The following is a 17,612-nucleotide window of genomic DNA, read 5'->3' on the forward strand; positions in this document are numbered from 1 at the left end:
GTTGCCAGAGTTTGAAAATTGCAGCTATGAAGAAACATTAGAAAGGTTAGGATTATTTTCCTTTGAACAAAGGGTAACTTAAATGAGGTGTACAAAATAATGAGCGACTTGGATTGAGTTGATGGGGGAGATCTATTTACCTGAAGGGGAGGTGTCAATTACCAACTAATCAGTTGGTCTCTTTTTGCAGTAAGTGTTGTACTTTCGAATCATACAAAAATCTGTTGGAAAACAAATGGTTTGTTTCCTTCGTTTGCAGGGAATAGCAGTAAAGGAATCTTGAAGTTTTCCAAAATTGTACAGGGCTTGGGTGAGACCATACCTGAAACACTCTGCAAGTTTAGGCTCTATATTTGCTCGCATTGGAGGCAATACTGTGCAGCCTTACACAATTAGTCTCAAGGATGAGAAGGTCTGCTATGTTGAGAGGTAGAATAAATTGTATCTCTATTCTTTTGGACTTCAGAAGAATGAGGGATGGGTGGCATTAAAATATTTAGGATAATGAAGATACTTGAAGACATTGTTTTCTCTGGCTGTGAAATCCAAAACAAGAGAACACAGTTTCAAGATGAAGGGGTAGTCATTTAGAACTAAGGTGATAATTTTATTTCTGAACTTTAGAAATTGGGAGCTTGAATTCTCAATTGATTTTCAATTTTTAAACTTCAGAATCCTTGCAGTTTAATTTAGATAAATGCGAGGGGTAGCATTTTGGGTAAGGTGAACCAGGACAGGACTTATTCAGTTAATGTTAGGGCCCTGGGGAGTGGTGTTGAACAGAGACACACCTAGGGTGCAGGTTCATACATCCTTGAAAGTGGCATTGCAGGTAGACACTTGGTGAAGGTGGCACTTGGCATGCTTGCCTTCATTGGGCAGAGCATTGAGTATTGAGTTTGGGAAATTCATATTATGGCTGTACTATACATTGGTGAGGTCACCTTTGGAATACTGTGTACAACTCTAAGAAAGATGTTATTAAACTGGAAAAAGTGCAAAAAAAGTGCATAAGGATTATACCAAGTGTGGAAGGTTTGAGTTATTAGGAGAAGCTGAATAAGCTAGGATTTTGTTCCTTAGATCATGGGAGTTTAAAGGGTGAACTTTTATAGAGGCTTATAAAATGAGATAAGGTGAATAGCCAAGGTCTTTTCCCCAGGGTAAGGGAAGTCCAGAACTAGAGATCCTAATTTTAAGGTGAGATGGTAAAGATTTAACAGGATCTGAGGGGCAACGTTTTCAAACACAGGGTGGTGTGTGTGTGATGGTGCTGTTCCTTTCACAGATTATGTTGTTCTTTGGTTTTTTTTCAATAGGGGTTGTAAAAGGCAGAGGTTCTGATTTGTCTGGGATTAGGGACTTCGCTGATGGTTAACAGGTATTGCTTAAGGGAAAAGGCATTTAGAGTTTAAAACACTTGTACAATGAAAGGGAAGTGGCCACTTCTCAGAGTTTTTTCTGGTTTGTTTTGCTGTGTCTGTTCGAAGCTTCTGGGGAGAAAAACGTTCCCTAATTCAACAAATGTTCCTGGCGCTCTCGGATCTCTCCAATAAGAACCTGGGTTTGAATTTACCTTTATTGCCAAGGGCATGTTTATGGGAATGTTGCAGGAAATTGGAACAGCATTATTGAGTTGCGATATAGTCCGTTGGGTTTTCAGATAGGTTGTTATTCTATAGGAGCAGGAGAATCAACATTTCTGGCAAGAGCACTTCATCAGTAATGAGGCTTGTGAGCCGAGGGTGTGGAGAGATAAATGGGGGGAGGGGTGTGGAGCTGGGGGGAAGGTAACTGAGAGTGCGATAGGTGGGGGTAATGGTGATAGGTGGAGAGGGTTTGTGGAGCAGATAGGTGGGAAGGAAGATTGACAGGTCATGAGGGTGGTGCTGAGTTGGAAGGTTAGAATTGGGATAAGCTGGGTGGAGGGAAAATGAGGAAACAGGTCAAATCCGCATTGATGCCGTGTGGTTGGAGGGTCCCAAAACAGAAGATGAAGGACCCCAACCATACAGCGACCACCTCATCTTTCACCTTGAGAGCTTCCAACCACATGGCATCAATGTGGATTTCACCAGTTTCTTCAATTCCCCTCCTAACATCTTATCCCAGTTCCATTCTTCCAACTCTGCAATGCCCTCATGAACCGTCCTGTCAGTCTTCCTTCCCACCTATCTGCTCCACCCTTCCCTGTGACCTTTCACGATTGCCCCCACCTCCATCTATTGCACTCTCAGCTTCCTTCCCTCCCTCCCCATTTATGTCTCCAACCCTCGACTCTCACCCCTCATTCCTGACAAAGGGCTCATGCCCAAACCCAAACTGACGATTCTCCTGCTCCTCAGATGCTGCCTGAACTGCTACGCTTTTCTAGCACCCAACTCTCGACTCTGATCTCCAGCATCTGCAGTCCTCACTTTCTCCTAAGTTATTCTGTATGCTGTTGTCTTTTGTTGGTGTTTCATTTGGTAGTCATAGTCGTGGAGATATACAGCGTAGACACAGACCCTTCGGCCCAACTCGTCCATGCCGACCAGTAGTCTGTAAATAAATTCTGCTTTGTTTAACATTGAGTGGTTTGACCAGTGATATCACTCCTGGAATATCCACTTTACATCTGCCTAGAACAACTAAAAATGTTCAGGTCTGAGCTACCTTCTGGCCTGGTCCATAACACATGTATGAAATGAGCTGCCAGAAAGAATGGTAGAGGCAGGTACAATTATAACATTTAAAACACACTTGGACAGGTACATGAGCAGGAAAGGTTTATGGGCCAAATGCAGTTACAGAGGGACCTCGATTATCCGAATATCAATTATCCAAATATCAGATTATCCAAAGGAGATCTCGAGGTCCCGATAGAAACATTACATCAAAGAGGTGTTTCAACACTGATTGCACCTTTTGTTTACACTGATTAACTCAGCTTACTGAAGTGCTGCCAAGAACAGACCTTGAAATCAATGGGAGCCCAGGCACTGTCTCCAAATGACTGACCTCCCGCCCTCCTTCCCTCTCTCTCTATCTCTCCCCCTATACCTTTCCCTGGAGTTCTATACAGGATTGAACCCTAAACCCCCCTTCTCCGGATAATCTCTCTCACATTGTCCTGTGGAGGACAAAGGTGGAACTTGTTAAAAAGTATGAAGTGTGTGTGTATGTGTTTGTGTCTGTGCGTGCGCACACTGTTTGGAGACTTACCCCACAAAGGCAGCAGTCTTACTGTTGGTGTACAGTCCGGCTGCCCGGGAGGGGGAATGCTGGGTGGGGGTGAGGGTCAGACGGTGAGTGGGGGGGCAGTGTTGGATGGGCATGGGGGGGTGGGGACGAAGTTGGATGGGGTTGGGGGTGGTGGGGGGGGGAGAGCAGGAGGCGGTGTTGGGGAGGTAGGGTGAGTGTGCTGCCACCTCGTCTCCTGAACAGGGACCAGACCTTGCAGAAAACTCCAAGCCCCAGAGGAGAGGCATTGAATCGATTTAACTGAATAATCAATTATCTGAATGAAATAGTGCCTGCCATCTTGTTCGGATAATCAAGGTTCCTCTGTAAATGAGACTAGTTCAGTTTAGGATTCCTGGTTGGCATGGTTGGACCAAAGGCCCTGTTTCCTTGCTCTATGACCCATGTCTACTGAGAGCTGGTCCACCTAGGGATGAAGGTATTTTCAGTCACCACCTAGGATCGCATGGGAATTTGGCACTGTGTGTGGGTGGGTGGTATTGTGGGTTTGGGGGGATGGGGTTGTGCTGTTCGCATTACAAGAATGCAGTTATTAAGGGGAGAAAGTTGGGAGTCCATATTCAAGGTAATGTGTTCTGTTGTTATTTAAGCCATTATCACTGTACATCTTGGGAGACACTTGTGCCCAGAGTTAGGGAAGGCGGCATGTGGCTTCAGTTTCATTTACCACACACTATTGGTTTAATTGTACTGTCAATAGTTGAGTTGGGTCTTTTACAAAAATATTGCGATAAGACCGGATTTTCTTTCTGCCAATTCAAGCTTTTAACATTCTAGAGTTAAATTTAATTTCAGTCAATAAAAAGGTTGGCCTACTACATTGTATAAGTAGGGTTGCAGCTCTGCTTTGGTATTGTCTGTTAAAGATGTTGACCACCAATTAAGGTATGTACAGTTTGTAAAGAAGCATAGAAGCGCACATCATGGCAAGAGGCTCCATGAAAAACGCTTCCTGCAAGCTGAACAGCAATTGTAAAGTTCTTCTGCAGTTAACAAACTACCTCCTTTTTCAGATACTCTGTGCTTCTGCTCAAAAAAAATTATTTAAGGAGCTACGTACATGGATTCTGTTTTGAAGTGCAAAATGGTTTCAGGCAAACTTTGTCCATAGATGGTCTCCCAGAGACTTAGCATTATACAGTATAGTAAACTGTATTCTGTAACTTTGTGGCATCATTTGTGATTATTATATGCAAGATAGTAAATCTCTTTATTGGTATTTTTATAAATAAAAAGCAGAAATTTTTCATCTACACTGTACCCATTCTTTTGTTTTGTCCAGGTTGGTCACTATGCACCTTAAGCCATATCCAAAGCTTCAAAAGAAAGATGCATCTCTTGAATCAAGCCAAGAGACACTTGGAGGGCTTTGCTCAAGCCAACATGCAACTGTAAGAGTTGAAAGATGCCAGTCCACCTATAACAAACAGTCATGTTGTAAATCCATTGCAGTTAGTACAGTGGCATCTCACATCAGCTTATGGTGTCCAAGACCTTTTGGTTTCATTTCTCAAAATAAAATGTGCAATATGAGGAATCCAGCTGAAAATCTTGCGTTTAAGGGAAGAAAGAAACATGTGGCTGAAAATCTTCTGCCTCCTTCAATTCATCAAGAAGAAGGGGAGGCACCACTGGATATCTGGGCAGTCATAAAGCCTGGGAACACAAAGGAGAAAATTGCATTCTTTGCAGCACATCAATGCAATAACAGGACTGGATCCATGAAAATAAAAAGCAGCTGGGATACTGAGGTCACAACTGCGAAACGCAGAAGGAAATCTGCGGATCTAGAGAAAGTAAAAAATCAACCAATGAGAATAAAAGATAATGTGAAGGATGTTGACAGAAGGTGTTTACATGCTGCCCCCCCAACAACCAGTAACAGTGAGGAGAATTCATCTGTCAATAGTGAGAAACAAAATGGAGATGGATTGTGTCATAGTAGCACTCTTTCTGTAGCAGAAATGGTGGCTTTTCTCGAACAAAGGGCAAATTCACTGCTCCCAGACTGTAGCAAAACATTTACAAATGCCAGTGCTAACATATCAGGTATTGCACATTCAAAGGGAGGGTCCTCCTCATCAGAATCAATTTCTGCTACAGGTCCCGAATTTGATATAAACCATAAAATGTCAACTGAAAATAATAAACTACAAGGTGAGTATGTCCGGGTTATAGAAGTTATAGCTAAGTTGGAATCAGAGTGCTTGAAAAACCAACCTGACAGAAGTGGGGAGAACCTGTCCAGGAATAATAGTTTTCGGAGAGGGGTGGGGAGGGTTTTGCTGACTGGTCAACACCAATCAGAACAAAGCATCAAGAGTGCCGAAGCTTTTACGGCATCCACAGGGGTATCCAAAGCAGGCAATAGTATTGGGGAGAACAAAAAACATTACAGCCACATAAGCAGAAGCTGTACTAATCAATGCACTGAACCTCAGGAGGATGCCATGCATGTTCCATCTCCAGTTAGTAACATTTCAGGTGTTGTGTTGGATTTATCTAGCAAAGAGCTTTCGTTAACCTGCAAAGAAACAGCATCATTGCCAAACAATACTGGAGAAATTCTTGACGGTGATGTTGGGATTCAAGAGGAGTTGTGTAAGCCCCCATCCCTATGTTGGGAAACTAACAAGTTTGTATCAAACTTTACTTTACCCAAGAATGGTAGGGGTGAGTATGCAAATGACTTTACTGTTGATGAGGAGCTGGTGGCCTGTCGGGTGAATGATGAAACTGATCGCAAATCAGTAACTAGATCTAATTGGGAAGAGTCTAATCCTTGTGAGGAACCACTTCCTGGAGAATTATTTTTCACACTTGAACAGTCCCATGTGGAAAACTTAGATTCAAATGAAAATACTACTGAGGAACTCCAGGATGTTGCACAATGCAAGGTTGACTTTCTGACTGCTGAAAGGAAAAAATTTGACAATAGTTGCTTAGAAGCAGGTCAGGGTGATTCTTGTATCTCTTTGAAAACCACTTGCCCTTCATTAACTGAACTCTTTCCGTTAAGAAGACAAGTATCTCATGAATTTCTAGAAACGCGTTTCAAAATCCAACAGCTTCTTGAACCTCGGCAGTACATGGCCTTTTTACCACACCACATTATGGTGAAGATATTTATGTTCCTCCCTACCAAAACCCTGGCATCTCTGAAATGCACATGCCATTATTTTAAGTTCATAATAGAAAACTATGATATTAGAGCAACAGATTCACGCTGGGTTTGTGACCCGCGATACAAGGATGATCCATGCAAGCAGTGTAAAAAGCATTACTCAAAAGGAGATGTATCACCATGTCGGTGGCATTCAAAACCCTATTACAAAGTTTTACCCTATGGGCGTTCATACTGGATGTGTTGTTGGCAAACAGAAAAAGATTCACCGGGCTGTAAAATTGGGCTTCATGATAATAATTGGGTGCAGTCCTGTAATCATATTCAACAAATATGTGAAAAGGCGAAAAAGAATGGAGATGGGATGTGAGACTTTTTAAAAAAATTTGTTTTTTTCTGGCTAGAGATCTAGGAAAATTCCTGTTGGACGGTCTGTAGAGATTGGAATATTGTCAGTCCTGCACTGTTTACATTGTACAGTATGATCATATTGGCTTATATGAATCTGCATGTACAGAACTGCAGCACCTGTTAGCTGTGCAAGGTGTACAGTATTTGCTCTATCATGTGTTTGATCAATGATAGTATTGTACTGTTAATGTAACTGGCACAGCAACAAATCACTACAATGCAGCTAGATCAATGTTGCAATTAGTCTGTTTTAAATATCGGTCTTTATTTTGAATAGTTTGTATATTCTATCTAAAATTACATTTAATGAAAATACAAAGTATTGGTGTGGGAATGAGCTCAAATGCATCTTAACAAAATTGGTCATTTAAGATATGGTTAGAATTCTAGTCAAATGTTGCTATACAATGTTGGGGCAAATACATGAAAAAATGTTGGCATTACAAAATTACAGGTTATGCAAAATGGCTTGAAATCTTTTTCTGTAATGTTGCTTGGATTCTCAGTTTTTATTTTTGCTGTTGGTGCTTTGGATTGAGTTGCAATGATTTTGGTGAACCCTTTTCTAGTCTTTAAAGAAATTATGTGAAAGTTTACATGCTTTTGTGTTTTGAAAATCTCATTCATGTAGTTGTGAAGTGTAAGGATATTCACTAAGTGCTTTCAACAAGATACTTTGCACTATGCGAAATATGATTTCCACCCCCCCCCCCCTTTTTTTATACATCTATTGGTTCTTGAAAGCACCTGTATTCATACTTTTGCTATTTAGTCAATAAATAGATACACTCCCTTTAATAGTCATCTAAAACCAGAAACAGTTGATACCTTAAGTGGGGGATTGCATATACCATTATCAGTTCAGTGACTCCAGTTTTGTAATTAAAATAAACCAGTGTTAAAATAAGATGCAATTCAAGTTTCAATCAAAAACAAAAATCATATGGCATGGTAAATAGTGTTTTGATCCAACTGATATAGATTTGCCACATTTAAAGTTTTAATAATTGATGAGGACTAATAATCTATTTTAAACTTTCTGTAAAAAAACCCACAACTCTCAAAATTGTGACTTAGTTTATAGAGTGGAAAAATGTGATCTCATCTCCAAAAACTATTCGGAACAGCCTATGTTCAAATCCAAGCAACATATAAAATTATTATGGTTTCATAATTACATGAACGGCAATGCTGAATTATCATTTCAGGATCCTTGGTAGTTTTATATTTTGAATTCCAGTCAAAAGTTCTAATTCCTGTTTGACTTTAAAATGATTCATTTTAAGTCCTCTTCCTCCTTTGCACATCTCAAATAAAAAAAAGTGAAATAATTATCTCATCTCTTCGGCACAGTCTGAATCAGTTGTGGACATTTTTACATGTGTGTGTATATGTGCACAAATATTTTTACTCATCTAATGTGATGTTTTCCTTCAAATGCCATCTCATTTCATACCCTGGTTTGAGTTGTTGATTTTTCTCAACCTGGGGATTAATTTTTTTAATTTTTACAATATTTTCCTCTTTAATTGCATTAATGAAAATGTTCAGCATTGTGAAACAGTGGTGAATTTTGAAGTTTACACAGGAAGCAGTGGGAACATTGAACAGGTTAGAAAGCATTTGTGGAGAGAGGGAGGTAGGGATCTGATGAAAGATTGTCAGCCTGATAAATGAATTGTATATTTCTTTCTCTATGGATGCTACTTGGTTTGTTGAATTTTTTTTTCCAGATTTGCAGCATGTGGAGTATTTTACTCTGTTTAAAGCTGAAAAGAATTGTGCCTAGTTGCCCCATAATAAGAATGCTGCCTATTTTTCAAAACGTTCAATGTCTGTAACACTCCCAAATCTAGTTTGTAAAGATCTGATGTACTCATTTTTCTAAGTAAATCTTAAAGCACTTTTACTGCCTTTGCAAGTTTGGGGTACATGATTTGATTATGTATCTATACATCTGTTCTCAATTGTAGTCAAAACTAGGATTTCATTTTTGCATTAGTAGTCATGTTAACATGTACATTACTTTGAATTTTATTAATTATAGAAAGTATCCCATCAAATGCAATAAATCTGATACATGAGCATGTGTTTTTATTTAATTTTTGATTGCCAGTGCACTTCATTTTCAGATGGTGCCTAAAATCATTCACCAGTTTGCTTGCTGTGGTCTCTGCATAACCTGTAACTCTTTGTTTTGGAGTGTATTTTGCCTCAATCAAACTTCTTTGCCGCTTACTCCAAACACTTGGACATTGAGTGTTCGATGTTGCAAGCATCTCTATTTACGTTACTTCAGCAGTTAAGATAACGCAATTGTGCAGCTGCTGTTTGTGTGTCATGTACATTAACTTGCAATTTTCTATAAGCTTAAAAGAAGTTGTAACATGAATAAAATGGGAAATTAATTAAAAAAATACTGGTTGTAAATGTTTGGTACCTAATATAGAAATGCATTATATCCCCATTTATGGATTAGAACTTTTAAAGTAGCCTTTCTTTATTGTAAGCACTAATCAATATTATAATGGAAGCTGTATCAGACTCCAAATATTCCATTTGTTAATAAAGCCAAGTTTTGGGTTGATTATAATTTAATCAACTTTTCATCATAGAAGTGACTTGATGTTGATTTTTGGCTGTATTTTTTACAATTACACCAATACAGAAGACTCATTGTTAAGAATTTTGTTCTGGAATTAGCTCTTGGTTCAGAATTATGAGCCATTGGTCACCTATTTTGTTGTCCCCTTTTCTGTAATGTTCATATACTTTACATCACTTTGAGTATTTCTATCCATCATGCCCATATTGTAGCCTTTTCATTTTTTTAAGATAAAAGTGTCCACTGAATTCCAACTGAGTTTTTCAACAATAACTGAGTAACTCTTGCGTTGATTTGATGCACAACTGCACCATTTAATTCTCTAGAGTTTAGAAAGTTATGGGATGGAAGATCCAAGATGACGGCAATCCAGTAGGTCTGCCCTTGTTGAGCTCTGCAGCATAACCCAGGCAATGTGGTGTATTTTATTCTTTTAAAGCTATTGGAGCAAAAATTGGCAGTCTTAGGTCCCCAGAATTGCTGTGTATTAGTTTTGCTGATCAGGGAAGATGACCAAAGGAAAAGGGCCGTGAGGATTGTAACAAGCAGGGCACACCCCTGCAGCTACAGACCTGCCCGCAGGTTCCTATGGGTTTACCTGTGCAGCAGAGCCTGGTCTCAGAGTTTATGAAACTTTGATTCAGCAATGGAGGAGATCTGGACCAGGCTGGAACCATTCTCGCTCATGCTGCAGAACCATGAGCAGGAGATCCAGTGTCTCAGGCAGTGTGTGGTGGAGGTGGAGCAACAGACCGCAGCTTCAGAAAGCGTGGCAGAATCCTCGGTGGGTCGGGTTCAGGCCCTGGAAAGGCGGGTACGGGCCTTAGTGTAGCAGGTCGACGACCTCGAAAATTAAGGCGTATGAACATCTGTCTGATTGTGCTGTCAGAACAGGAGGATGAAGGCCAACTAATCAGCTTTCTGGAGTAACTGCTCCCACAGTTCTTTAGGCTGTAAGTTGAAGCGAGCTGGGTGCGAGTGACATAGGCCCGTTCCTAGTGTGATTCCAGCACTCAAGACAAGCAAATGGTGTTAGAAGTTTCTGGAGCACTAAGGAAGAATCCACAGGCCTTGATATACAAGGGATCAAAAATTGTTTTTCCAGGACTTTTCTGCGGCTGTGATCTGCAAGAGGAAGGCCTTTGAGGTAAAGAAGAAGCTAAGGGACTTGAATATTCAGTACTCTGTTAGAGATCCGGCAGTGTAATGTTTCAGCCACTGAGGGTCTGTGTTTAATTTTGACTCCTCAGAAAAGGCAAAGGGCTTCCTGGACACATTTAAGATAGACTGGCTGGTTCAAGTAGTACTGACAGTAGTGCTTTCTTTGTTTTCTCTATGGTTAGCCTTGTTTTGCTCTTTTAATACGTGGGGCTCTTTTTTTTTTCTTTTCCCTTCCTTCTCCCCTCCCGTTGTATTTTCTTCTATTATCTCTTTTCTCTTTCTTGGTCTGGGATGGGGGTGGGGTTTATCAGCGCTGACTGGGATCCAAGTACAGGTGGGATGGGTTGAATGCCCACTTTTAGTTTTTTTTTGTTATAAGACGCAAAGTTTACTTTGTTTTGCCTGGGTTTGGGGTGCGACTTCAGCTAGGAGGAGCCATGGAGGTGTTAGTGGGTACTGTGAGTGCCCCCTGTGGGCAAGGGAGAAAGTCTCCTTTTCATTTGTTTTGTGTTGGTTCATTGCAGAAGTAGTAGTTAGAAGTTTTGCTTTGGTAGTTTTTGTAGTACTTTCTAGTGTATACGAATGTTTTACTGTTTTCACTTGGCGAGTTATGAGCGGGGTTCTTCCTCCTGGTGGGAGGGAAGGGGGTGTCATGGGCTGCTCAGACAGCCATGGCTAATAATTTGTTTAAATGGTGCATCTGTAATATTAAGGGGAGTCACTTACCAATTAAGAGAAAGAAGTTACTTTTGAGCCTTAGAAACAAAAAGGCCAATGTAGCCCTGCTGCAAGAGACACATTTAGCCAATAAGGAGCATTCAAGGTTACAGCAGGGTGTTACATTCGGGTGTTTTTTCTCATCCTTTAATTCTAAAAGCAGAGGAGTCGCTATACTCATCCAGAAGAATCTCCCATGTCAGCTGTTAGACCAAATTATGACTAATATCACAGTCTTTGCTTGTTTAAAGCTTGGAGAGGAGTACAGGATTTTGAATGTATATTGCCCACCAGCACACCCCCTCAAATTTTTCACTGATGCACTTTCCACTCTTGGAGCCTGCCATACCATTATAGGGGGGACTGTAACTGTCTTATGGACCCCTAGGTAGATAGGATGCCCAGGGGTCTCGCAGGCATATCCCTGCAATCCAGACAACTGGTGGACCTGAATAGGAAGTTGTGGCTGGTGGATGTGTGGAAATGTCTTTACTCTGAGGATGAAGATTTTACCTCCTTTAACCTATACAAGTGCTACACTAAGATTTTGCTCCACTGGCCTTTTTTTGGATTTAGTGCTGTCCTATAGATTTGGGAACATTAGCCATTTCTGACTATACAGCAATGTATCTGGAGGTTAAGGCCAGAGGCAATGAGACAGGCTTGCAGTATTGGCGCATAGATCCTTTCTTCCTGAAGGACAATAGGTAGCATATGCTCGAGGTTCAGCTGAAGGCAACCAAGATAGCATACTTTGACAGACCATATGTGACCAAGTTGCAGCGATTACAGCCCTCCGGCCTGCTCTGAACTCTGCGCTCACCCAAACAGCAAAGATGGAAATCTCTTTCGTGAAACAGAAGTTATTCAAGTATGGTGATAATCCAGGTAGATACCTGATGTATCTGGCCAGAAAGAAGAGTTCCCCCACCCCAATCTATCACATCCAACAGAGCGTGTGCTAGTACTCTCACCTGCGATTTCAAAAAGATTAATGTGGCATTTAGGATATTCCATTTGGAGTTGAACCAGTTGGAGGGCTGTGAGGACAGTTCAGCGGAGATGGACTCCTTTTTTAAGACCTCCCAGGTGTAACTTAGGAGCAGGCATCTCCTTTGAATACCCCTTTAAAAATCCAAGAGAGATAGGTGGCAGTGGGCAGCTCCAGAACGGTAAAGCGCCCAGTCTAGATGGACTTCAGAGCATGTTTTATAAGGAGTTTATAAGCATGTTGGCAGGCCAATGTTGGACATGTTCAATTATTTGTATAGTCAATACTGCCTCCCATCCTCTCTGAGAAAAGGTAATATCTCCCTTTTCTCAAGAGAGGGAAAGTCCCAGAAGGTTATACTTTATACAGGACCATATCGCTATTAAATGTGGACTTCAAAATTTTGTCAAAAATGCTGGCATTTAGAAGTTCTTGCCCTCCATCATAAAGGAGCACCAGGCACGTTTTATTAGGGGTTGCAGGGCCTCTAACAGCGTTAGAGTATTGAATATGGTCCATGTCTGCCAGCAAAGGTCAATTCCAGGCTTGGTAGTCTCCCTGGATGCAGAGAAAGCGTTTGACCGGGTAAAGTGGCCATACCTCTTTTATATCCTGGAACAGTTTGTTCTTGGAGGGGTTTTCACCGGGTGGATGGCAGTATTATTTGGTGCCCTAAGGCAGCTGACAAGTATGCCCCCCTTTCACTGTTTACATTAGGCTATCTGGAGAGGCCCCAATATAATTGCTAAGAGATGGGATCGGGGAGGGGGCAGAAGATCACTCTATGCAGATGATATTCTTTTTCTTTCTAACCTAATAATATCTGTGCCCCATTTAGTACAAGTGATTAATTTATTTGGTTTTTTTTTCGGGGTATAAAATCAATTTTATGAAGTCTGAGGCCATACCTGTGGGAGGTCTTGTTGGAGTACCCAATCTTGGGAGTGGAATCTAATACTCTTTCAGGTGGTCACAGGATGGTTTCCTGCATTTCTATTACTCTGGCCTTTGTTCAATTATACAAAGCTAATTTTGTGGCATTGCTGGAGAAGCTAAGACAGGACCTTCAGTGCTGGGAGGCTCTTCTGATATCTTGGTTGGGTAAAATAGTTGTCATTAAAATTTAATGTTCTTACTCGTTTATTACGTCCCATGCAAATGCTCCCTAGGCAAGCGCTATGGAGGCTTCACAGTTGGCTCAGTTCTTTCATCTGGTGCCACAGGCGGCCTCTTATTAAGCTTGCTAAATTGCAGCTCCCGCAGGGGATGGCGGGGGTGTGGACTTTGCAGATTTTAAGAAATTTCATAAGTTCCTATTACTCTATGTGGCTGATTGACCTCACGTCCTGACAAGCCCAGTTTGGCTGGACATCAAAGTCTCCCAGCAAAATGTCCCCTCATTAATTTGTTTATGGACAAGATGAGGGCTGTAATGGATCATTGCAGAAATCTGATTGTCCTTAACATTGTTAAAGCATGCAGAATGATGTGACAAAGCAAGGACAATTTACATTAAACTTGCCTTTTTACTCGCATAGTAGGAATACCAGGATTTCAGCTAGGATCGATGGATTCTGGCTTTAGGCTGTGGGAGTCCAGAGGAGTTTCCTGTTTGGGAGATTTATTTGGAGGTGGGGTCATGATGTCTTTCAAGTAGCTGAGTCAGAAATATGAACTATCGAGCAGGGAACTCTTTTTCGTTATTTTCGGATTAGGAATTTTATACAGTTAGGAACTAATAGCAATATTGGTTAGTCCCTATAAGTCTTAGGTGGAGAAGAGAGTACTTCGGTCTATAGGTACTCGCTCAATCAGTACCCTCTACCATTTACTTGGAGGTAGTGTCACGAAGGAAGTTGAGCAGCTGTGCGGGATCTGGACTCTGGAATTGGGGGTGGAGATCTCATCAGAGGCATGGGAGGATATTTGGGAGAAGGTAAGGAAGATTTTGATTTGTAGTAGGTCGCAGGCTATGCAACTGAAGGTATTCCACAGGAGTTGGTTGGCACTGGTGCTTAATTGGCACTGAAGCAGCTTGTGAAATTTAAGATCAGAGCATCACCAATGTGCCCTAAATGTAAAACAGATGTAATCTTACTCATTGCTTGTGGTCATGCCACAGACTTCATAGGTATTGGGGTGCTATAGTGAGTGTTTTGGAAGGTGTCTTGGGAACCAAGTCTAGGTAGATCTGGTGTCCCTCCTTTTGGGTCTGCCGAATCTGCCTCTTTGGATGCGCATGGGAACAAACTGTTTAATTTCCTTTTATATTGTACAAGGAAGAACATTCAGATGAGCTGGATGTCAGAAAATTCCCCCAGACCTTTTGGGGTGGTGTAGGTTATTTATGGAGCACAATTCCCTGTACTTCGTCTTTATAGGTTGTGGTGGCCCTTTTTGAACAACATGGACATAGACTTGTCAGCTATATTGGTCAGGGCCTTTGTGTAGCTGCAGGGGCTGTGTCTGGCAGGCCGGGGGACCCTGAGAGGAAGAATCCTGAATAAATACGGGTATCCTAACTGATACTTCTGGTGATGGGGATTTTTGGTGGGGTTGTGCTGATTGTTATAACTTAATTAGATCAGATTGAACCAAGGCAAATTTAATTTAGTTATTTTTGTTTAATTATTTATTGAATTGTAGTGTGGGGTAGGTTTTCTAAACTTTCTTCCTTTTTAAACTATTTGTGGAGTAGAGCAGTAGTTAGTATAACAATCTTATGATATAGCAAACTATTTTGTAGGAATTTCATAATTTTGTAAAAAAAAATTGAATCTTTTTTCAATAAATTGTTTTGGTAAATAATTTTAAGGGATTATCTTTGGGGTAGTAATCTGGGAATACCAGGCAGATAAACTGTTGAGGGTTCTAGATCAAAATACGACCAGGCCATTCAGGAGAGATGTTAAGAATACTTCTACATACAAAAAGCAGTGCAGATTTGGAACTGTTCCTTAAACATGGATTAATGCTAATTCAATTTAAATCTGAGATCTTCAAATTTTTGTGTATGCGCCCAAGGCAGGCACCTGAAGTTAGGCTACATGTCAGTCATGAGTTATTGAATGACAGACCATGCTCAAGGTGCTAAATGGCCTAGTCCTGTTCTTGTGTTCCCATATAGACTAGGAAGATCCCTGCTTGTGCTCTTAATTCTTGCTGCGGGCAATTAGAGGGGCCATCCATCCAAATATGTAAACTGGGGTGGGATAGCAGAACTTTAATAGCTAAATATATACATTTTACAGCAAATACCTAATTGGATATTTTTCTTTGACTAGCAATATGTGTAAATGATGGACTTTTGATAAAATCCCTTATCGTAAACGTTACCTGAAGGTGAAACATGAGAATGAAGAACATTACAGCACATGTGGCCTCCCAAGGCTGCACTGATCCATAATCTGCATATAAATCTGCTGCCAATTTTTTAAAGGGTCTTATCCCTTTACTTCTTGCACACATTCAGGTATCTGTCTAGATACACTTTAAATGATTCTATCGTTCCCACCCCTACCACCTCCAGGCACTGCATTCCAGGCATCCACCACCCTCTACATGATAAACCTTCCACACATATCTCCCCTAAACTTTTCCCCTTTCACTTTGAACTCATGATCCCTAGTAACTGAGTCCTTCACTCTGGGGTGGGGGGAGAAAATGTCTTGCTATCCACCCTGTCTATACCTTCATAATTTGGCAGGCCTCAATCAGGTTTCCCTCCTCAACCGTCTTTCCAATGAAAATAATCCTAATCGACTCAATCTCTCCTCATAGCTAGCACTCTCCATACCAGGCAACACCCTGGTGAACCTCATCTGCACCCTCTCGAAAGCATCCCTATCCTTTTAGTAATGTAGCAACCAGAACTGTATGCAAATGTGGCCAAACTGTAACTTTTAATTTTAATATAGATTATTGACCCTAGGAAATTAACTCAATGTTGGAGACAGAAACATTCTTGAAAAGGCAGTTGTGACTAGTGTTAAGAGGCATCAGGTTTACAGCAGAGAAAAAAGTCCTTTAGCCTATCAATTTTCTGGTCAATGATAAGCCTCAGGATTCAGTAATCTTTAGATTGTCTGTTATTAGATTTAGTTACTGCCTGGCATTTGTGCCCTGTGCATGTTACTTGCCACTTTTCAGCTTAAGACAGGATATCAATTGGGGGCGGCACAGTAGTTAGCACTGCTGTCTCACAGCAACAGGGTCCCAGGTTCAATTGCAACCTTGGGCAACTGTCTGTGTGGACTTTGCATTCTCCCCAGTCTGCATGGGTTTCCTCCGGGTGCTCATGTTTCCTCCCACAGTACAAAAATGTGCAGGTTAGGTGAATTGGCTATGCTAAATTGCCCGTAGTGTTAAGTGAAGGGGTAAATGGGTCAGGGTGTGTATTACTTCAGAGGGTCTGTTTCCACACTAAGTAACCTAATCTAATTATCTTGTTGCAGTTGGACATAGTTTACTGCTCTTCTGTGGAATCAGGAATAGTGCTGAATTTTGTGTAATTGTTGGCACTTTTTAAACCTAAGTGAGAATGGTTTGGTTTTACAGTGAAGATAACTGCATGATTAAGAAGTTCATGTTCTTCAACCCATTTGATTGCTCAAATTTAACCATCAAATATTTAAGAAACAAATATTTGCCTTGATTTACTCAAATTCCCTAGCCAACAGCAGTCTAAATTAATTGGTCCACTGAAGCAAAGAGTGGTAAAATACTTTGTCTCAGCAGCCTAGGACTAGTTTCTAAAATGTATATCTACACATGCCACAACTACATTAAGAAAAATGCATTGGGTTTTCAGTCACCAAACCCCACATGAAATTCAAAGTACCAGGTGCTACTGTATAAAGTGTACTACTTAAATTGGAGGACTAATAAGAGGTCAGTATGCCAGACTACCACTGCGCACCTATTGTACACTATGCTACTTTCTCCCCACCCCCACCCTTCTCTCACTTATCTCTCCACCCTTCAGGCTCTCTGCCTGTATTTCTGATGAAAGGCTTTTACCCAAAACATCTATTTTACTACTCCTTGGATGCTGCCTGAACTGCTGTGCTTTTCCAGCACTACTCTAAGCCTAAGTCTAGTGAGCTGATCAGTTAGCTTAACCTTCAGGGTGGAGAAACTGTGAAACAAAAGATTAATTGAAATTCAAGACTTGGGTGAACAAATGAAAGGTAGCAAATTTTTTTTGAGCAAATGCTGTTTGAATGATTAACTGGTTATTGAATTAAATCTGTATAAAATAGCTGATGTATATTATGAAACTTCAGTAGACTAGATGGAAAAATTAAAGTCCAATTTGATTAAAGTGACAATTTTATTGATTGAAACTTCTCCCTCAGCAA

At 40.8% G+C, this 17,612-nt stretch overlaps 1 protein-coding gene across 5 annotated transcripts in view; it reads left to right on the forward strand.

Annotated features, from left to right (window-relative positions):
* Nucleotides 1-9,377, forward strand: part of LOC140476331 (F-box only protein 34-like) — a 45,148-nt gene extending 35,771 nt beyond the window's left edge. For all 5 annotated transcript variants that reach the window (XM_072568767.1, XM_072568768.1, XM_072568769.1 and 2 more), the window contains one exon: nucleotides 4,526-9,377. In XM_072568767.1, coding sequence (XP_072424868.1) covers nucleotides 4,536-6,737 — 2,202 coding nt within the window. In that variant the 5' untranslated portion in view covers nucleotides 4,526-4,535 and the 3' untranslated portion in view covers nucleotides 6,738-9,377. The remainder of the gene's footprint in view (nucleotides 1-4,525) is intronic.
* Nucleotides 9,378-17,612: the final 8,235 nt, after the last annotated feature.

Source organism: Chiloscyllium punctatum, chromosome 4, assembly GCF_047496795.1.
Source record: "Chiloscyllium punctatum isolate Juve2018m chromosome 4, sChiPun1.3, whole genome shotgun sequence".
In the NCBI taxonomy this organism is placed as follows: Eukaryota; Metazoa; Chordata; class Chondrichthyes; order Orectolobiformes; family Hemiscylliidae; genus Chiloscyllium; species Chiloscyllium punctatum.